Raw genomic sequence first — 22721 nt, 5'->3', positions numbered from 1 at the left:
GAAGCTAAACATGTTCGGATGATGAGATCCAAGATCTATAGGTATCATGTCATTTGATCATCGGATTTTTAATTAGAAACTGTAACAACTAACCTACACTGTCCAACACCATTCGATGCTAACCACTAATGCAAAAGGAACATTGTTTGTCTGCCTGCACCCGAAGCTATTTTCTCGACCCTGCTATCCACTTCAATCCGTACGTTTGTACACCACACGCAAATGGTTCGTCATCGGCGTGGTATCCGTTTCCATGTCCGTCTGAATCTCCAGCGTCCCGTCCGCATTGAGGCAGTATCTTTTGCGAATCGCTTTCACGGCCGGATCTTTCGCAAAAGACATACGCTCGACCGATTTAGAGGTCAGGTTCAGTTCGTGGTCCGTTGCTTCGCCCTCCTCCAGCACGGCCAGGCCAAAGTTGTGTGCCACCATGAAGGCAACCTGGCTGGTGCCGGGTTTGATGCGCAGAAAGCCCCGCTCCAGGTGCATCGGGGCGCCGGACTCGGGATGGCGGGAGTGGGCCTCGTAGTTAAGCAACGGCTGCCCGATCGACAGGAACTTGATCACCTCGTTGTAGGAAAAGTCTTTGATCGTCGGAAAGCTGCCCTTGGCCGTTACCGATTCCCAGGTGCCGATTAGCCACTGGATCGGTTTCAGTGCTTCGTGTACCTTTGCCATCTGCAATGTTGAGATATATTATTTTTCTTTTTATAGTCCTGGAACTGTAAATTAGATAGAATATTAGTTACTTTAGTTAACACGGTTAATTGGTTTGCGCAAAAGTTGTGAGACCAAGGAAATGTTTGTTTACATACAGGCGGGAAATATTGGTTTGTCAGGCTTTGTCAGATTTCATATTTGGACGTAGGAAGGGATAAATATGGAGGACCGTCTGTTTGACAGATTGGTTACCTATTGTCACGATAGGCAGTTCCCAATCAACAAAACCAGATACAGTAGAACGTTGATTATCCGGGGACGGATTAATCGGTGGGTTAGCTAGTATCTAGTGATATTTTTACTTCATTTTTGATAAAGAACCATTGTTCAAACTATTATTTTTTATTCAAACAATATTCTATTAGGGCGGTGGCAACGCTTTTTCGCATACGATTTTATCGGACGGCCTATCAAATTTTTGTATGGGATTTGACAGATAACGTCGTACGACGAAATCTCGTCCGATAAAATCGCATCCGATGAGCGTTGCCACCGCCCTTAGTGATTGGTCCATTGATTTAAGGTGAATTTTTAGTAAAACCAGTGAATATTTTTTATATATTTTTTTTACTGTTTTATGTTTTTTAAATTAATTTGCATGTTTTGGTCCAATAGCTGTGGAAATCGATTGGTACGTGGTACGGTCCTGAGCTGTCCGGATAATCGACGTTTTACTGTACAATGCTTTCAATTTAATGTACATTCATTATTTTTTTTAATAAAAATAAATAAAACTTGTACATCAAATTTAGCATTGAACTACAGTCTGAACTCACTAAGCGAAAGGCCACGGGAGTGACAAAATGCTGACAAATTTTTCAAAATGTGAGCTTTTGTCACTTTTTTGAGCTTTTATCAAAATTTTGTGACCTGGAGCAGCCAGGAAAAAAAGTTGACAAAAGTTGACAAAATTTGACGTTCGTGAAAAAGCGTAAACAAACAGCTATTTGGCGCAGTTGTGACCCATTGTTATGATAATAATGCTAAAATGCATGATTCTAATTGATTTATGTACCTAGTTAGTGTTTCTTAAACAAAATATCGATGATATTCAGATGTTGGAGCTTTTTGTCGCTCTTGTGTATGTTTTTGGTGCGGCCACGAGAAAAGCTCTTTTTTGCAGTTGACAAGCAATTTTGACAAAGTTGAAAAAATTTTCAACATTTTTTCAGCCCCGTGGCCACGCGCTAACTGATTGAACTTCGATTCCCTGCCAACTACTGAATAACTACTGAAATTATTCTCGGCAAGCCATGAGATTTTTGAGTTTTTGGAAAAACTGGTTTTTCCATACAAACGCATGCTTTTTAGTTGAACTGTCTGCCAACTATCGAGCGTTAACTAAAAAGCATTCCAACTAAAAAGCGTTCAATTATTGAATTCTGACTGTATACCAAATGCTATTTTTGCAGAGAATTGCAGAGAACAAACTCAAAGAGTCATGAAGATAAAAAAGTACAGCGATCTAAAAAAAATTTAGCTTAGCGCCACAACTCGACTAGATGAGCACTAATCGGGTTATAAATAGTCTATTAATCTAGAAGGAATCTAAAAAGGCTTCGTTTAGCAGACGGCAAACAACTGATGCAATCTAAAAATAGCAAAAAAGCTGGTGGCATCCTCTGTTGGTGGGATACCTCACCTGTTTTTTTCTTATTATTCCATAAACGGTTTTTTTGACTAATTTTTAAATATTCATAAGCTCAAACCTGCCAAAATGGATTGTTTTTTTTTTAATATTTAAATTAAATACAGTGGAGCGCCGTTTATCCGGGCTTCTCGGGACTTGGCCTCGCCCGGATAAGCGAATAACACGGATAATGAGTCAAATGATATATTTTATCACCAATTCCTGGTTATGTTTTGGAAATTTTTCTTAGTTTTTGATAAAAATAACCCAGTTTTTACTAACTTCATGTTTTTCCAAAGAGAATATTTAAAATTTGCCATGCATTACAGTTTTTGTTATGACAAAGTGCTCTTATAACCGCTTTTTCAAATATCCTCCTCATAATGCAATGTCACTTTTGTATTGAACTGTCATTTCTCAACAGCACGGATAAACGGAAAGCGGGATAAAAGGTACCCGGATAAACGGCGCTCCACTGTAAGTGGTTTTGTAGTTCCCAGCAAAGCAAACGCTTCTGCTCCTGGGTGGATATAAGAACGGTAAGCGAACGTCAAATGTCATGAGAATGCGCCATGAGCCAACCCGCTCCGTTATCGTTGCTCGCACATCGCACGGAACGCTGAATTGTGGCGATTGTGTTGTGTCTTCGTCTTCTCGCGAGGAGCAGTGCGCATCAATTGTGTCGTGTCGTTCGTGTAATACCCGTGCTAATGTAAGCTGGCAACTGCTGTGCTAATGCTGCAAACAAGCACTGGGCAGCATAAATTGTACAACATTCGCCGTACCACAGCACTACTGTAGGTGAAAAGTCTTACCCGTACTTGTTTGCACTGTGACTGCGGCCTGTGTGTGTGTGTGTGTGTGTGTGTGCGTGCGTCCACCAAGGGAAGAGAAACGCGTAAACCTCTTTTGCGAAGAAAAACCGGGAGAGTGTCCGCTGGGTAGAAAAAAAAACTTCACAGCCAGCTTTTGGGCGTTGGACATCCGGTCAACTTGTTTGGAGGCAGCGCTGTGCATTTTTTTTTGCAGCACAGCACCGTGAAAATGCAGCGTGAGTGTGTGTTAAGCGAAAAGAAACGCTCGAACAAGTTAGCGTGACAGGAGGCACAAGTTTTCATTGGTTTTTGGCCGTCGTGATGGTCTTGCGATACAAAAAACAAGGGGCGCCAGGTGTGAGTCTCTTTGCAAAGCAGGCAGCTCCCGCCCGTGTGTGTGTGTGTGTGCGCGCGTGTGTGTGTGCGCGTGTGTGTGTATTTATCTCGCTGATTCGGACCGCGGGCTTGATTGTCTTCTTTGTTGTTTCCTTCTCCGGCAAAACCCGGCACAATCTTAGAACCATTGTGTTTTAAAATGAATGGTAGAGGGGGGGGGGGCTTTGTTTCGCTGTTCCTAGGAAGTCTGGCCCCTGTTGCACATCTTCATGAATGAGTGTGTGTGTGTGTGTGTATATTTGCAAGAGATTTTGTTTTTTTTTCGTCTGGTTGAAAAAGTGCACAAAAAAGGCAAATTGTGCAAAAAAAAAAAAACATTAACACACACACAAACACCTCAATAGAACAGAAAAAGGGTGTAGGCTGTTTTCATCTCCGCCAGCTTCCTTCCTTCCAGCATCGCAAACACACACACACGCACGCACGCACGCACACATTCCTTCCGGCCGCTAGTCGATCGGGGTAGGCGGGTGTGTGGAAATGAAAACAATCGCTCCCTTCCAGCAATGGCCCACGAGTGACGGAGGTTGGAGCTTCTTCTTCTTCTTCTTCACCGACCAAATTCATTCATTGACCATTTGGGCGTGTTAGTGTGTGTGTGTGTGTGCGCAAGTGTGCGCAGGCAGTTAGTGCGCGTGTGTTTATGTAGGTGTTGGTTTCTTTGTTGTGTGTTGTGTTGCGCGAGAGATGTGTGTGTGTGTGTGTGGGTGTGTTTTTTTTTCTTCTCGGCATGTGTGCTTTCCCTACCATCTCCCACCTACAACCACCCCCACGTGCGTGTGTGTGTTTAGGTGTGCAATAATACGCGAGCGACGAAGGGTTGTTTTTTTGCACGAGATAAGCCAAAGCAAAATCGGAATAGAGATAGAGAGAGAAAGAGAGAGAAACGCATCAAAATCTGTGTATTATCGGCGCCCGGGAAAGTGAAAGCAACCGGAAGAAAGCGTCGCGCCGCATCTGCTCTTTGATCGTTTGTTTCGAAAGTGATAGTGACGACCCCAAACCACCCCCCCCCACTCCTCTCCACCCTCAAACCTTAGCCTAACAAGCTTTTGGTTGCTATCGGAAAAAGGGGTAGGAAATCAACGCATCGAAGGATGCAATTTTTGGTCCTATGCAAGCATTGTTCTTTCACTTCACTCGCTCGCGCATTGTATCTCTTTCTCTCTGTCTCTTCCTCGCGCAACAATCGCGGTGACTAAAACAGTTGCTCTAGCGCACATCCTAGTGGGCCGCTCTGGGTTCTGGGCCGTCGTTTGTGTAGTGTGCTTCCCTTCGCGCCGCGATAGTGTGCGAACGAACGGGGCTCGAACGGGTGCGTTTGTTGAAACTGTGTGAGAGAGCAAGCAGCAAACCCCAACCCTTCCCCGGCAGGTGGGAGTAGGAACGATTCGGACGCATCAACTGAGAGCAGCGGCAGCAGCGCGCCGTGGCCAAGATCCGGCCGGTTGCCATAGTTCCCGGTTCGAATAAAGTTCGCGCACTGCACACACCACCAGACCACAAGTCGTGCCCGGTCGCATATTCCTGTGTAGGAGCTGTATTTGTGTCTGTGTGCTTTTTGAAATGTTTGCCGCCAGTGTTTAAAGTTAATCCCATTTTTGTGTGTGTGTTTTTTTATCTCGTTAGCAAATTGATCCCGTGGGTGAAAAGAACGCCCACCACCCCCCGGCAAAAAGGGCCCCTCCCGTTGGGGGGCAAGTGAATCGAAGTGCGTGCGTATGTTGTAAAAGTGTCTGTGTGCGTGTGCGCGTGTGTGTGTCCATGTGTATGTGTGTGTGATTAAATAAGTCTAACTTAAAAAAAGAAGAAGAAGAGTGGTAGTGTCCCGTAGGCGCAACACAAAACGCAACGTCCGTGCGATGGCCGACAAAGGAACGAAATTCGAACGGATGGCCATGACCAAACCCGTCCCGATGAAGCTGTTCGCCGCCTGGGAAGTGGACCGGACACCATCGAACTGCATTCCAAGGTACGTTGTACGATGATGGTACGCCCCCTTTCCACAATGGTATCCCCCGAAAAGAAAAAAAAAGGAAAACTGCAATTGCGCCTAGCCCTTAACCAGTTCAGTGGCTGCTCCATAGGCTGCTGCTCCTTTTACATCATTTTCTCCCGCACGGAAAACCGGGAGGCATCGGCGCTACCTTTCTCTCCTAACTATCACAATTATGCTCTTCCGCACGTTTTATGCTCTGTGCGATCTGTCTCTCTCTCTCTCTTTCTCTCTCTTCGTTGCTGCGCCCTGTGAGGAAGCTTTTCCCTTTCGGTCAAATGGGGCACACTCGGGAAGGGAAAACAGGCTAGAGCAGAAGGAAGTTCCTATCTTGACCCACACTCACGCCTGCCTCCCCATTGACCCTTTCTCTTGACCTACAACTTGCATCTCTGGGCTAGTAATAATGGTCGGTAATTATATTGCGTATCAGGCGCAGCAGCATAAAGAGAAGAACCCATCTGGTGTGTGGGTTTGTGTGGGTTTGAGCATTAGAATATCTTTCAATAGGGTAATTTGAGTGTTGAATTTCTCCTCCCTAATGGTGTGTGTGTGTGTGTAAGAAGCACAAGATGCACTGCTTTTCACACACCGTGGAGAGGGTTACACAATTGCATCATGTGAGAAATAGGAATAATTGCACTTTTCGCCTCTTGCTCTTTGGTTGGTTGGGATTGAAAAATTAATAGTAAAAAATAATTTATGAGCTATTTCTCCCACTCATGTTTGAAGAGAAGAGGAATGTTTTGTAATAAAAACGGGAAAAAAGAAGCAAAAAAAAAAGAACAATATTCGGTCAATTTCCATTCCGAAGTCCCGTACTACCTCATACGTTCATTATTATGACTCCGTTCCGGTTCCATAATTCTAGCCCGTCCGCACAAACGTCCCCCCCCCCCCTCCGCCCTTTGGGGGTGGTTTCGACGGTGGGGGCGAGAAGAATCGTTGAACTCGCCAAGAATATGTCGTTGACCCAGATTGAGCGATTTTCACTTTTGATATTCCTCTGTGCAGCGCCCAAGTGCCACACGGCCGCCACAACCACACGACTCTGTCTCTTTGAGTTAAACGCGCACGAGCTTTTGGGAACAGACGACAATCACAACGACGGGGAACGAGGCGACAGGGGGTGTGTGTGTGTGTGTGGGGGGAGAGTTTCTGCTTGCAAAAAGGACCAAGAAAGGTATGTTTTTCATTTTCCCCATTCGTCATTCACACGGGGTGATGGGATGATTATTAGACCAGGCGTTCTTTTCTTTCCAACCCTCTCCTCCTCATGTGCCACCCATCAGTTTGCTAAGAATGTTCGTGTTTTCTCGCTGTTGTTGTTTGTCCGTATCCCCGTAACCGAGACAGGTTGAGAAGAGCACGGGTTTGTTGTGAGTGAAAATGAGCTTCTGGTGAAAATGGGAATGACAGTTCCGTTGTTTGGAAAGGTGCTTGCCTTAACCCAACCCTGGCGTTAGTGACTCCTTTCAGCTCTGCTGATGTGTTTGACCTCAATCAGAGCAGCAAAACACAGAAGGTGCTGTTTTGGGGGCTAAAAATATAGTCCGGAGCTGGTGCAAAATTATGTTGCAATATGAAGTGAACAAGGCTGGAAATGGGACGATGATGGACAATGAAATGGAAATCTATTATCGCTGCAGATAGGATGGGATACTTTTAAATGTGCGAGTTGTTTGTTTACAAGTAACCGTTTGTTCAGTCAGCAATAAAATGACAAATAATTTGACTAACACATACCGTACTTCTTCAAATTACGGACACTTCAGGCATTTTTGGCATTTAATATTTTCTTACTAATTCAATTATATAGAGTCAAGCCCCTGTATTACTTAATTTACAAGAGCAAACCTTCTAATTTCTAGAAAAAAATAAATATTTCCAGTGATTTCACTCGAAACATTGTAAAATATCATAAATCTGCAACGATATTTTGATTCATATTCCGGACAGTTTTGAGCTCATGTTTCAAATTACGGACAGCCTCAAAATTCCTTTTATTTATTTTACCTTTAAATTTACACACACATTACACCTTTTTAATTTTTTACTTGTTTCGAGGTCTGGAAACTTGATTCTGGATGTCAGAGTCCTCCCAGATCGACAGAACAACGGTCTAAAATAAAACGGGGTTTGGATGTTGTTTTTCTCTCGTACTCGTAGATGAATGGAACCCAAGAACTGCTGTGCGAATTGTTTTCGCGTTGATAACTACTTTCACTATGGATTCCGATGTATTAGAATGCACATGGACGCGATTAATAGGAATTATCAAAGAAATAACATCAGGGCCTACTAGGGGTCAGACACGTCTTTAATTTATTCTAGTACATCATGGCAAATATTAAAAAATTAAAAAGCGGTATGACTAGGAACTGGATATGAAGATATTCAATAAAAACATGCCAAATGTCCGGAATTTGAAGCTGTCGGTCATTTGAAGCATAACCGCGAGGCTACATGAGGTGAAATATACAGCGAAATGAACTATTTGACAGGCGAAATATCTGACGGATAAAGCACCACAGCAACCAGCTGATGTGCAATGTAAACAAATAACGTGCACAAAATCGTAACTGAATCCATTGAATTACTTCAATATTCAGTACTTCGTCAATTTTGAGTCAACAGTTCATAATTTCTTCCAATTAGTGAATGTTCTGCTTAAGAAGATATTATTTTTAAGTGAAATTTGAAAGCGGATCTTGTGTCTCCCCCAACCCTTTAGCTGTACCTGTCAGATATTTCGCCTGTCAAATAGTTCATTTCGCTGTCACCTCATGTAGCCGCGCGGTAACGATACTTACTTACTTGCATAAAAATTGCTCTTAATTTGCAGACACGGGAAAAGGCACCCCTAAATTGGCACTCTTTACAGTACGATCTGTATGATCGGTATGCTCGAAGTCAGCATTTTCAGTGGACTATTAATCCCTTTGATGCGCTGCTACGTTTTATGGCAGGAGCCGTTTCATTCCTTACCATTATAATTGCCACCCAAGGGAGCTCTGTTTCCCTTTAACGATGATCCGGACTGTCTCAAACCAAAACGATTTCGTTTTGTTTATTTTCCTTTGATTACGTTTCCGCATGTCTTTGATGTTTTGCTGAAAGTACTATTAGCTGAAGAGTGAGCTTCATAAAGTATAATTAATTACACGTATTTCTTGCCAGCTGTATCCGACATTCTGTTAGTAAGATTTGATTTTCTCCTAATAAAAAAATAATCCCCCATGTATTTGCTTCCCGAGCGTATTTCGCTTTCATCCTTCCTTTCACTCGAAGAACACATCAAACCGATTACGAAGATTACGAGAGTAGGGTTTCGCATGAAAGATGGATTCAAAAAGAAAAAAAAGTTCTGTTTAAACAAGACCAAATTTCTTTGCCTTTGCGGCGGACCATCCCGCCGTGTACCACCCCGTTCCGGCAGTACCGTAGTAGTAGTAATTTATTATAATTTTAATTGCATCGTTCCGTAGCGTTTGTGTTCCGCGTCATGCCAGCAGCCATGCATGCGGCTCAAAGGTTGGATAGCGTGTTTATAGTTTGACGACTACGGCTGCTGCTGCTGCTGCTTGATGCTGCTAGTTTCCTTCTCGGGTCGTTTCTCTTTCTGTCTCTCTTCAAACGGCTTCTGTTGAACTGGGTGTGTGTGTGTCAGTGTTGTTTTTTTTTTGCTCCCGTCCTACGCCGGTGCTTCGTGAAAACAAAAATAAACGCTTAGAAAAAATAAAAAATAAAAAATAAAAAGATAGAGCAAACGGTGGGTCTCAGGCGGGGCCGGGAAGCAGAAGTTCAAGTTCGTGTTCGTGCACCCACGTTTCGTTGACGTTTTGTCGACCGAGCGGAGAGCAAAAAAAGAAAAAAAAACACGGTCTCTACACGACACGTCACGGTGTATGATAAAACTCAATCGTAACTTCTTGTCCTAACACGGCCCCGTCGACGAAATTCGCCTGTTTCGGGGCACTCCCATAAGAGAAGAAAAAGCAGCAACAACAGCATCGACGTTAAAAATCAAGCATTAATCTGTCAAAGGAAAAGGGTCCCAATTTTACACGGTTGCTCCGATTTGGTCGGGGCTTTCGGCCTTTCGGGCTTCCGCGTGTGCATTAGGTGAAGATTATGCGTTGTTTGCTTTCGGATACGTTTTCTTACAGATTTTGCTTCCTCTATGTTCCTCTCTGTAGTAAGAAGGGATGGTATAAATCATTGCGTACAAACAATTCCTCGGACCGCGTTTCGGGTTTGCTCATCGTGTGGAAGAAAATGTCAAACGAAATGTGAAAAGAGTGTTTTAAATTTACGGAATGATGAATTGGATCTGGAGATGGAGAGGGTGTGGTGGTGTTTCTTATGTGCCTGTACTTCTGGCTCGAACGAATTCCTTCGACAGGCGGGAAGGGAATGATTTTTTATCAGAACAAATCCAACGAACCCCGGCGAGACCTCTGTGACGGGCTGTGTGGCCTTAAGTATGTGAAACAAGGGCGAGTATGTGTGTGTGTGTGTCTGTCTGTTTCTTTCTTTTGATTAATGCTCCATGCCGAGATTAAAACAAGGGAAAAAAGGGTTAAACAAAGTTCATGCGTACTGATTAAAGCAGTCATGGGTGGGGATTGCAGTGATAATGGGAGATGTGTGTCATTGTAGATAACTTTTGCCTTGGACGCGTACCGAGTGTCAGCAGTCGAGTTAATTGTAGCTAATTTCTTCACCAACATACGGCAAACGGGCCGAGCTAAAAGCATCAACTTTTTAATCTGCCTTTAAAAATAAAATAATGCTCGCTAGCATGTAAAACTTTTCAAGCAGACGATGAAGAAGACGCAACTTCTTCATTAATGCTTCGCTGGTGCAGTCGAGAGGTTTCAGCGGGCAGCTTTTCGGCAGATGTTAGATCGATGTAATATGGCCCAGAATTCGCCACTTCGCCCAACGGTGGCGGGGAGAAAAAAATGAAAAGAACAGAAATAAAATGAGGAAAAGTGAACCACCCCACACCACTGTATGCGTCATCGTGTTCGATCGAAAGACGACAGCAGGAAGACGGAGGAGGACCCCCAGTGCCTTGCCAAAGAATGGTGACGATGGTGTATGGTGTGGTATATGGTCGAATCGGGTGTATGGTGGTCGCACATGGCGAGGGAAAGCTCGCTCCAGTTTGTTATGATCAATATTGGAAGCATAATTGAACGTCATTGCTGGGACGAGATTTCTTTTTCGTTTGTTGGTGTTCTTGTTGTGTGCTGTCTCTGCCGGGGCTGAGAAAACGAACAGCAGATGTGTGAATATGAAATGTAAAATAAGTAATAATTTCTAATGGGATTTAGCCTCTGGTGCCCACTGGTGTGCGCTGGTTCGCTGGTGTGGTTCGGATTGGTTCACTTTTTCCTTCTTCACACACGCAGACACGTGCTGAGAGCGTTTTGCTTCGAATGGGATTATGAATTGAAATTTATTATACAATTACACGCTGCGTTTATTGAATGATGGGGATTCATGGGGAAGGGGGGAGTGCATGTGTGATATTGATGTGCTCTGAACAATGTGGTTTATTTTTAAATACACATTTGCTGCATGCTAGGAAGCTAATCAGAATTAGTAAGCTTTTATTTGATCATTTATACATAGATCGTTGCTTACGTGTGGATGCCGGGCTTTTTATTTCCAATGTCTTTGATGTTTTTATTGTGTGTCCATTATGCTTAAGAAGTACATACAATAACAAGGGATTTGCTTATATTTTCAGGGTTTGTGTATGAAAGTTCAAATCAAGTGCTACATGTCACAAACAAGTATCATTTTGAATGGACCCTACTGTCGTGCTAAGCCACAGTGGTGTGCCAAAAGGATAAGTTAGCGCTGATTAGGTGCCGAGTTCAAGTCCGTTCTGAACCGAATGACGTTTAAGTTTATAAAACATTAAAATTGGTTTCATAATAAAAGATTAGATGATTGTGATAGCAATTTGACTAGATTTTAAAGGTTAATAAAAAAAAACAAAAATTTGCTACATAATGACAAAAACACTTTATTTAAATGGTGATTTTACAAAGCGTTAATGTTTGTTTTTAACGAGGATGAACCAGGCTCTTTGAGGTGGAAAAGGTCACCAGTTCCGGCACGGTTCGAGCTTGCCAACAACCATCGTTCCACCGGTTTTGGCACTGACATATGATTGGGATTTACCCTGCGGTGGAATTTGGATTTTGGCAATCCTAAAGGCCTAGCACAGCACAGCGTAGCACAGCGTCTCCCGTTGACATTAGTTGGCGCTAATAAAGCAAGGTGACGATGCATGGGTGTACAGATGGTCGGCCTAATGCTGGTCGGCCAACAGTCGGTGTTGTAGCTGGGTACACGTTTTAATCCATCGTTTTGCAATGAATCGACCGGTGGGCCAAACCGGTGCCAACTTCTGTAAACGAAATCAAAGGTTTGCTACGATGTGTTTGTGTGTATAGCAGCGCTCTGGTATTTAGCAATAGTCGCAAGCGGAACACAGTTCCCTTCTAGTTACACCCTTCCCCATGTTGGAGCATATGCACGTGGGAACCAAAGCGGCAAACGGCATTGCGCAACCCTTTTACAAATATCCTTGCACAAATTTGTCGCCACTGGCGGCCGAACGAAAAGTAAACTAAAGAGTTGTTTGCTCGACAGTGTTGTACTGTGGTGTAGCAAAAAAAAAAAAACACAGAAAAATGTGCACACAAACGTTGCGCCAGCGGGCAAAGAAAGTGTGAAGATGCAGAAACGACGACGACTTTTCGGTGTTGCTAATCGTATTTCTAACGTTTCCATTGGTGCACCTAACGCGGACCTGAACCATTGCGTGTGTGTGTGTGTGTCAATGTGTGGTGCCGTTGATAGAAAGGGATATCCGCGAGGAAGTGAAGCCGGAAGCACCCGGTTTCCTTTCGGGGAAGTTTTGTGCTTTCGTGCCCGGCACGACATTTCGTCCTCTTTCTTAGGGCTTTCTCGCCTGCTACCTCTTCGTTCCGGGGCGCGCAAGATAGTGTGTGTGTCCGTAACGTGCACGGGTCCCCGCTCCCTCGGCTGTGTTGACAGGTTTGTTTTTATTACGCCCCAACGTTCCAACCGATATGCGCTCCCATCAACCATTCGATATTGGTCCTCAACCCCGCGCGTTGCATTGAGCTTAAAGCAGCTTTCAGGTGAGGCACGGCTTAGTAAAGAACGATTTGTGCCGCACCCTAACTACAGCCGCTGGGAAGTGAAGGCAAGGCGGCAGGGAGGCAGGGAGGAGAGTCGCCGTTGACACAATGCGACGACTAGTTGGAGTTTGTGCAAAGAGAGAGAGAGTAGAAGAAAAACAAGGTGCGACCGAGTCGAAGTGGAAAAGGATTTTGTCTAACGTCGCAAAACGGCGAATGGGTTTCGTTTGGAGAGTGGAATCGATTTTGCTACCGAGCTCCGAGTTTCCGTGTTTGTTCCGTAGAATCCCAACTAGCGAACATATTGTCCACCCCAATTGCTTCATTGGAAATGGAAAATTTGCCACAGAGAGGGAGAGAGAGCACTAATATAGCGGCAAACAGTGTCCAATAAGCCGTCCAATACCAAGTGTGTCGCACAAGCGGTGCCTGGGACGTGACTCTATTTAAATCTGTGCGCCAGCATAGAGCATCGAGCCGGGTCAATAATTGGTCACCTTGGCCTTCAGTGTCAATCACACCACTGGTATGTATGCTGGCGCGGTGATTGAAAGCAACAACACAAATGCGCTTCGCGACGACTAGTCCCTGGGCCCTGTTCCGCAATCTTCCTAGACCCTAATGCTCTGTTTCGCCACGTTCTATGTGTCTTGATGCTCATCTCCATAAGTAGTGCTCGGCAAATCGTCATCAGTGGAAATCGTCTCGTCCCACACTCACCCCGTATCCACTTATTTTTTGCTTCGTTGGTTCGCGAAAATGGAACAATGATCTCGTCCAATGCTGTTGCGGGTGCACGGTTTGCCGTCCTGACCTTCGTGTGCTGGTGCCAAAACACCGATCTTACGGAAGCCGATCGCAGCACGCGGAAGCTTCACACAACCGTGGGGAGGATCATTATGGTACTGCTGCTGCTGCATAGGTCAGGGCACCGAGTGGCTGTAGTACTGCCTCTGCATTGAGTTGTCTTAAATTTAGACGCTCGAAGCTGGTCAAGGTTTACAGTTTCCACCTTCTGCACACCCGGTTTGGTTTTGTTTTGTTTTTTTTTTGTATCACAGCCCGTGCAAGATGTTTCTCAACCGCGTCCCCAAACCAAACAGTTTGCAGTGCCTTTGCCCGCCGGGCGGTGTTGTGACCTTCGGTCGCTGCTGTACGGCTGCCGCTGAAGGTGGTGAAGTTAGTGCTGAAAGAAGAAAAACAAAGAGCAATATGAAAGATCTGTAATCTTATCAGATGACGAGGGTTTTGGATAAGAGCTTGTCTGCTGATAAATAACTAACTTTGTGCGACGGGTTGAGATACACGCTGCACAATGCACTGACATAGGAGTGTTTCCAGGAGTGTAGGATTGAAGCCCTGTCTTTTTGACTCTTGATTACAGTTAGTAAAATAATTCCATTATCGTAATAAATCATGCTCAGCTTTTCCTGCTACGGTAAATGTACCAATCATGTTTGCACAGTCTCCTGTAACACATTTCTCGTTACAAATATGATTTAGTTTTTGCCATATAATGAAAAAAACAAGATGGAACAACTTAACAAGATGGAACAACTTAAGAACAAGATATCTTCTGATCTTGTTCTTAAGTTGTTCCATCTTGTAACATGGCTGTCAAAAATAAAACAGTAACTCGATGGTATTTATCCTACAACATAAAAATCTATCCATACAAACTTCGACGAATGCCCTAAAAATGTTAATGGTGTTTGTTGTAATAAGCTATTTCATTCCATATTTTTATAATTCAAGTGCATGCTCATGATGATGAAACAATGTGCTTCATAACGCAATTACTTATGTTGGTATATGCGTCAGCATTGCGTTTCATGTGTAACAAGCTTCAAAATTCTGTTGTATTTCAATTCGATTCAGTTTTTTCCAATTTATTTATACCACAGCAATCACAACAACATGTATTTTTGAATATGTTTTAGTGATAAAAAACTGTTTTCAAAAGACGAGTTATAATCACTGAACAATAATATGCTAATCACTGACAACTATGGCTAACTTTTCCCTCAGCCTGAATCCGTCTTGAGGATAAGGAAATGAAACCTTCAGAGGCTTGGTGTGTAAATCAACCAGTTGCCTGAACGCGATGATGTTAGTCTCGTGTTAATTCTACAACCTTAGCTTACCAGGTAGTGAGTATTAAGGTCACTGTTTACAACCAAATAAGGCTTTGCCTTTGCATTAGCCTGCCAGTGAAGCGTTGCGATGCGCTAATACTGATTCCGATTCGATTCCGAATCGGATGGCAGTGGAACTCTCCAAGTGGCGGCGGGAATGGCCAAATTAGGATTGACTGATCGTAAGCAGTTGTTTTACATTCACCCCACGCTAGATGCAGTTTGGTGGAGATGCAAGGCAAAGATAGATCCGATGAGTAAGTGGCTTGCTTTACTTTTCTCATTAAGCAGAGCTGTTGGCTGCATCACCGTTGCGGGGTTTGAACTGACCGCGACACCAAGCGTCATTCTTTGTTTGCTTCGGGGATGCCCGGAAGTCCGTTCGGATGAGCAGACGATACGCGGTGCTGTGCGTTGTATCACAGTTTCGCTTTGTTGTACTTGCCGCAGCTACAACGCGAGATAGATTACCTAGAACGCAGGCCCTGGTAGTTAACGGACCCTTACGGGCGGATACGGTTCGGTGCATCGACCGTGCTCCGTGTTGGTGCTGACTGTAAGTACGCAGCAGTAATACGAGATCCGTTCGGCTTTTGCCGAAGGTAATGAAACGTTGTTTGCTTTAGTTTCGGTGCCTGTGTATGCCTCGTGTGTGTGTGTGTGTCCCCGCAAGATCTCAAATTTCAACACATACCGATCCCCGTCTACATCTTACCACAGGTGTATGGGGCATCTTCTTACGATTTGTTGTTGTTTGTTTGTGTACGATCGATGGTTTTCAAGTATCGGAGTGTAATTTATAGCCGCCAATGCCATCGCTCTAAGCGCCCCCGCCTGGTTGCTGAACCATCGCTAGAGACATATCTATGTACAGGGATTGACGGTTCGACGCGTGCAACACCGAAGGAATTGTAAACACGCGTAAACAAATATGCAGGTTACGTCGATCCCTTTTGCCGGCGTGTAACTGAATCTTTCCAAGTCAAACGACGCAGTAAGGCACGGCTGGTGGGGTCGACGGTTGTGAGCTCCTGGAGGCAGTAGAACCCGTTACGAGACTTTGGTGTATGGTGCAGCGTCCCTGGAACCGACCGTGTTAGGAAGTCGTTAGGAAACTTGTGCCACCTTTGCAGGTTGTGTGTGCTGAAGAACGCGTTAAATGAATGTATAAAACACGTTGGTGGATCGAACTGCTCGCAGGGTTTAGGTCCCGCGGTGTGGTGTGGATCCTTTGCCTGACTTTACTCCACAAAGGCATTTGCCGGTTGGCCACGATCGTCGTTTGAGGCCCGGGCCGGCTCCAGGCAATCTATTTCCGAGATGCGAAGTTTGCACACGTCAATTGTTGCCTTGGCGCGACACGAACTCTCTGTGTGTGTGTTGGTGTGTCCGTACAAGGGTGCGTGCAGCTGTGGCTTCATTGTGGGACTGCCGCTCGCCCACCAAGAACCGACCCCAGCGGAGAGAAGAGAGCGTTGGCGGGATGTTCAGAAGCGTGTGCCAGGGCGTAGTATGTGTTCTAATTTTACTCACAACGACAGCAGCAGCAGCAATTTGCCCTCCAACTTTTGCCTCTTCATTGATGGGTGGAAGTGCATGCAATGCACACAAACACCGGGCCGGTGCGCTGCATAATTTACCGGGCGCTACAGAGGCGGCGCACAGAGAGCATTGTTGCGTTGGGTGTTCTTTTGTCGGAAGCGGTGCAGCAACACCTACCCGCGGGCCTCCTATAAGCTCTGTGCAATCTGAAAGGAACACTATAACACCAGGAGTCAGTTTCCCGGTTTGACATTCAGCTACAGGTTTCATTAACGAAACGAAGAAATTGTGTGTGTGTATGTGTTCTCGGTTGATGGCGTTTTGATGTTGGCCTTTTCTTCTTCCCTTGTACACCGGTACCACCTTGGTCTATGGCAGGCATGATCCGTGCGTTGGTTGGTTACGGTGGTGCCTCGGTTTCGGTTTCCCATATGCAAGGGTAAGGGTGCGCGTGTCCGATGCAATTTGCCACCGAATAAGTTTCTAATTGTTTGCTGGCGTCAAGAAATTGCAAACCACCAAACGTTCGGGGGGTAATTGTGTGTAAACTTGCACCGGTGCAATGGAACCGTTCGGAAGCCAGCCGGGGGTTTGCAAATGTTTGGATGAAAAGCTTACCTGAAGGTGCGATGATGTATGGGAAGCCTTTTCAAATCGTATTGGAAAGCAAATGTTTGACTAATTTTTTTGTACCTTTCTACAAAAGCAAATGCTAACCTTACATCCATAACTAATCATAGCTATAGTTCTACACTACTGTTTGATTTCGATTAAGCTAGATTACATCTAATGTGCCATTTAGTCCTTGAAATGGGTTAGAGTTTGATAAACTGCGAATAAAATCCATGGCATTTATTTCTTGAGTAAGAGCTATTCTACTTTAAAACGGCCTAATATTATAATTGATTTAGTTATTACAACACGCCCTTTTCATACTACTTATTATTTGACGTAACGACCTATGATTTTTATTGGCTTGTACAGGCTTTGTATGCTTTGTAGTGCTATGCTACTGGATAGTTAGTTCTCCCCATTATGTTTCCCCAACATGAATATCTCTCTAAGCTGATGTTCCCTTGAAGATTCGCCTGAGAGAGACTTCACTGTACATTTGTAAAAGAAGAGCAAAGAGGATGGTTTACTTTTTTCTTGAGAAATTAAAAGAAATTTATCTATTTTTCAAGATTGTAATTGTTGCATTTCTTCAAGAATTTTTGATGTTTTTTTCTGACTTTTTTCACCTGTTATGGTCATGCATTTAGTAATTAAAAGTTCTGTTCTTTTGCCAAACTTTTGAGTTAACACAAAAGACCGTTTTGTTTGTCGCTTTTTCTCGGAACCTTTTTTCTGAATACTCCTAACCAACAATTAAGTGCCATCTATTGGGTTTACTAGCCTTTGCGAAGAAAGGGGTGCAATGAAATGTGTGTTACACATTCCATTCTAAACGAAAACTCAACTCTTCAACAAACCCTTTCAACCCCGCTGGGGCTGTGCGTTCGAGTTTTGCCAACCCGATCACTCCCGATGACATTCTGGCATTGGCGAAACCGGAAGAATGTCACCATTGCCATCGGCAGAAAGTTGTTAGAGAGTCCCTCAGTCGTCAGTACCTCTAGAACCCCTTCGAGTGAGCGTTGGTTGTAACCCTAGCGAAAAGAATTTGCAATAAAAATTGCGCAAAACATGCGTCGGGGGAAGGGAGAACTTCAGAGCGAACGAAGGAGTGAGAAAGAGTCGTAATTCCAGCTCACAACAGAGGCCAATGAGGCCGCAATGCTTCATGCTTTCATGTCGCCATCGTTATGCTGTGTCTCGGGGTTTCCGTGAGTCATCCCACAGAGCTACCAATGCCAGACGGGCAGAGAACAAATTTGCCACAAAACAAAGCTATAAATATGTAGGTTTTGTCGCCGCACTACTGGCACTGGCCGGCGGTGCGCGTACAGGAAGCGCAAGCGATAGTAATGCAAGTTGTCGGGGTATATGTAAGCCGAACCCGTGCGTCTGCTGCGCCCCTTTCAGCCGGTTACGTAGGTTCTTCTACTTTATCGATGCGAACCGCAAAAGCAGAAGTATAAATATTTCAATCGTGCCTGGAATGTGGTTCTGTCATTACGCCTGCATTTGCACTCATCAGGGTCGTCGTGGGGCGGGATCGGAGTGCTATTGATTTTGCGAAGGACAGCCAGCCGGTGCCCGTCGGTTGGGCCCCCGGACTCAATGTTTCATATTTGCGATATTGTCTGCCGCTCGCAAGAAAACAAGTCAACAGAAGCCGGTAAACATAATGGCAAACGCATGCAGGAGAGTCTGTTTTGGTTGTTGGTTTTACAACAACAACCATATCAGCATCTGTGTGGGCTGATTGGCTCATGTGTGCAGGTGGAAGATCTCATTTGTGCGGTGTTCTTGGTTCTGAAATGAATTTTGTGTTTTTATTATTTCGAGTATTTTGAACACAAGTTGGGCATTCATTTGTGGGAAAGAGCCGATATGATCATAACCAACAACCAACATTATTTGTGGAGATATGACAAGGTGTTGCGTACATTACTCTGTTTGCCGTGTTATTTCCACTGTAACATGTGCAGAATACGCTGCCATTGGATCAATTCGGTACATCCACCAATGCAAACTGCGATTAGTACACATTTTATAGAATAATTCAAAATTTAGACTTTCAAGATGGCCTAAAACAGGGTGGCCTAAAACGATCTTCAAATATAGCCTGAATAATGCATCGGATCCTTGGCGGTTAAGTTAATCGTACATCAATAACATTACATTCGGTTCTACATTATGTATAGCAAACAGTCCGTTCACACATGAAATGTTTGGCCGGTGCCTCGACTGATTCAATTTTCCGAACAGACAAATTACGTTAGTTGGCGGTTATGCCTCCAGCCGCCAAACCCAATCGCAAGCGATGGCAATCATTTTGCATGATTGAGAAATCGGTCCCTCTTCTTTCTGCTTTCATTCTCCCTGTGATTCTGTCTTTCTCGCTCTCTCTATTTCTCTCTCTCTCTCTCTCTCTCTCTCTCTCTCTCTCTCATTTTCTCACTCTAAGCTCCTGTTTGGGAGCTCCTGGGTTCACTGCCTGCGTCTGTACACTGCATAAATAATGAGTCACTAAGTTTGGGGTCGTTGGTCCACCACACCCTACGACGACCGACGCCGTTTGTTTCGTTTAGTGCTCCACAAAAACACACAAACACACACACTGGCCACTGATCGATAAGTGTAGAAGAGCCCAAAACCCTAATGGATGATTTTTGGTTGCTTTTGTATCCTTTTTTATTACAGCCGTTACACAGAAACACACAAACATACCCAAGGCAGCCTTGTTTCTTCTGCCCCAGAAAAAAGGGTTTCTTTTCCCCCAAATCAGATGCAATCATGGGTGCGGTTTTTGATGAGGTCTCTTTCGGTGTTAGGTAGCGTACTTGGGGCATATTACGTTTTATTTTCTCTATCTTTCGAGTTGTTTTATCGGAATGTTAATTAACGTCATTTTGAGGTTCGTCTTTTACTTTGAGGATCTCTTCGCATGGTTCTGAGAAGCTTTCTGTGGCAGCGTTTCATGACACTGTTCGTTTCCCCTGCGCAGTCCGGATGTAGTTGGCGGCTGTTTAATTGTTACATGTAGTAGAACATGATTGCCACTCCCTGTAATACGTACACCACTACAACGTAATCGCACCGTGTTACCCACGTGACAGGATGATCCCCACGCCGGGAATGGAAACGTCCACTGCTCTGCCGCGCCAGCATAACACAAATTTCCTTGGATTGTTGTAGACTTTGCCGTGCCGTCGTCCCTGTTTGCCAATTGCTGGCGAGCGTATTGTGCGCCTGGGCCAGTGATGTGCCTCTCTTATTGACTTATTGACGGGTGTTCCATTATTCCCACTGCCATTTCCGCTTCCTCGGCTACGGCAAAACAACGGCGCAACCCTTCGCGCCAACCGTTTGCCTCGTCAAAGCGGCTGTATGTTGCACGAGAGATTGTTGTGTGCTTTTTTGTTGTTATTGTGAAGAGCCGGTCATACACAGTGCCCCTCGTGATCCGGAATTTGTGTGGCTGTGTATATTTACCTTTTACCCCGTCGTATTGTTTTCCATAGTTTTTCGCGCCTTCTGAAGTGTTGTTCGCCCGTGTGCTCGTGATCTGCCATTTGGACCGTAACCTGGGCGTACAGTGAAGGGGCTGCTAAGCTGTCCGTCAGTCAGCCAACGGACTGGTTGGCACACTGGCAGCGATGTGTGCCCCCTTTGCCTAGCTACGGAACCGGTGGTCACTTTTGTACAGTTTGCTCTTTCACCCGTGACGATGGCTGCTTGGGTGGGAAAGTACCCGGGAATGGGGGGGTTATGTTTATTGTTCGTAGCGCTGCCCGAGATAGAAAAGTCGGTTGATTAGAAAGCATTCCAGCCGGCGGAGAGCTTAGAATGGAACGTAACAGCATCAGTAATGTACAGTTTCTCAATGTCAAAGTGGTGCACCGTTAAAATGTATCAGTTTTCTCTATCTAACTCTGTATTTATTTGAAGATAAAGGTTTCAAATAATGTGATGAACATTTGCTTTTAAAACACTTTTGTTGAGAGTTTACTTTATAAGTTTATGTGACTTTCCCGTAGAAAGGTGTCTCATAATGTATTTTGAGCCTAACATAACTGACGAACAAACTAACCTAGTGATTTTTCGAAAGAATATGAATATTGAATATTGAATAATGAATATAAAGAATGATATTTTTTGACGGTAAAAAATTTAAAAAAAAAAATCAATGCGATTTTTTTAAATTTTTGTTATTGAAATTGAATTGAATTGAATTTTTTATTTTTTATGCAATTTTTAGGTAAAATGGCATGTCACGGTGAAAAAGGCCTTCTTAAAGCTAAAGTTACAACAACACACAATGCAAAATATAATTACTGGTTGTGTTACGGTTGTAGTGATTAAACATCATCTCTCCGTAGTAAACCACACTGCAAAACATCCTGCAAACAATGCAGCACCCCTTTGCCCTAATGTACGCTACAAAACGCTTTGCTCTTATCGAGCCCAACCACTTTATCAGCCTTGGTTTTCCAACCGACTGGTTCGTGATCCCCGGTAATCGATCAGACAAACGGAAGGCGGGGGGCAAAAATACTACTGTTGGCTGCCTCTCCCCCCTCCCATCAACCCATCAGCGTCTATCAGAGATGGTGCACAAAAACAAACATCGCGAAACAAAACCGCCCCCAGTAAATCACCACAGCGCACAGTCCAGTGTGCAGCGAGGGGAGATGTTTTCGCACGCCCTAAATTGGCCATCCGGTTTGTAGTTGGGGCGTCGTTAGTATTTCGCTGCGGCGTCCTATGGCGCGTCGTCCTCCCCTGGATGCACGCTGAGCAGCAGGAGTGCCGGCAGCAACACGGCCGGCAGCTGCAAGACACAATTGTAATGGGCTTGTTAAACAGGGGCGTTGCTGCTGTACCACGAGTGTAAAGCTAATAGAGTTGGCAAGCAGTTATTTGCTGTCGATAGGAAGGGTTTTTTGTTTGTTTGTTCGTTGTTATCGTTTGAACCTCCATCGAGCGTCGCGCACCCTTTTACGCATTGATTGTGCTATGTAAGATGCAATGGACGGTTTAACGGGGAGAGAAATAAATCGACCAAATAAACGGTTTCTTGATAATCGTGTAGCACCATTCCCTCGCCGTCCGCCTGGTGCCGAAGCGACGCGAGCTTACTGTAATAGAATTTTTGCCTCATATTTCTTTGACCACAGCTCATCTTGATTGAGATGAGTTTTTCGAGAATTCCGAGGTGGGACGAAAATAGCACCCGAAATACTCATCACCAACCCCGTCGCGCTCGGGCCGGTGCTTCATCGGAATTCCCCCTCCGAGCAGCAGCACCCTAATTCGCAGGGTGCGCAGGGTGCTAAAAGCAAATATTGGCTTTACATTCCATTGTAGGTCGTGTGGGGGGTCGTGTCGGCGGAGGAGCACTGGTCTTGGTTGTCTAAGACAGCGCGCATCCCTTTGCTGGGGAGCGTGGGAAAATTGCTGCTTGTCCGCTTTTCCGACGAAAAGGTGCTAGAAACACCTCAGCGAAAGAGACAGAGGCGTGGAAAAAACGGTGTATCATGTTTTAATTACTCTGTGACACGTACCGAGCAGCTCTGCTAGTGTTGCTGCTGCTGCTGCTGCTGTGTGGGAGTCTTGCGATCGGATAGAAAATTCCCGTCCCCCTCCTTGGGCGCCTGGTAAGCGTTGCTATTCATCGATGCAAATGTT

General features: G+C 44.7%; 3 protein-coding genes across 3 annotated transcripts in view; 1 reads left to right on the top strand and 2 right to left on the bottom strand.

The window, feature by feature from the left end:
• Nucleotides 1–49: 49 nt before the first annotated feature.
• On the bottom strand, nt 50–849 carry LOC120952213 (peroxynitrite isomerase THAP4-like). Its single transcript, XM_040371425.2, has 2 exons — nt 750–849; nt 50–678 (listed from the first exon to the last, which is right to left on the bottom strand). Exon 2 carries the CDS (start codon nt 676–678, stop codon nt 193–195), a length of 486 nt encoding a protein of 161 aa, XP_040227359.2. The 5' UTR covers nt 750–849; the 3' UTR covers nt 50–192.
• A 2101-nt stretch (nt 850–2950) lies between these two features.
• LOC120953632 (phosphofurin acidic cluster sorting protein 2) overlaps nt 2951–22721 on the top strand; it is a 43953-nt gene continuing 24182 nt past the window's right edge. Inside the window, exons 1-2 of the mRNA XM_040373757.2 lie at nt 2951–3147; nt 5191–5533. Of these exons, the coding sequence (XP_040229691.2) occupies nt 5424–5533 (110 nt within the window). The 5' untranslated portion in view covers nt 2951–3147; nt 5191–5423. The remainder of the gene's footprint in view (nt 3148–5190; nt 5534–22721) is intronic.
• LOC120952437 (general odorant-binding protein 83a-like) overlaps nt 21126–22721 on the bottom strand; it is a 153482-nt gene continuing 151886 nt past the window's right edge. Inside the window, exon 4 of the mRNA XM_049605065.1 lies at nt 21126–21135. The gene's annotated coding sequence lies outside the window, so the exon portion shown is untranslated. The remainder of the gene's footprint in view (nt 21136–22721) is intronic.

Source organism: Anopheles coluzzii, chromosome 2, assembly GCF_943734685.1.
Source record: "Anopheles coluzzii chromosome 2, AcolN3, whole genome shotgun sequence".
In the NCBI taxonomy this organism is placed as follows: Eukaryota; Metazoa; Arthropoda; class Insecta; order Diptera; family Culicidae; genus Anopheles; species Anopheles coluzzii.
This window is presented reverse-complemented; position numbering and strand designations above follow the sequence as displayed.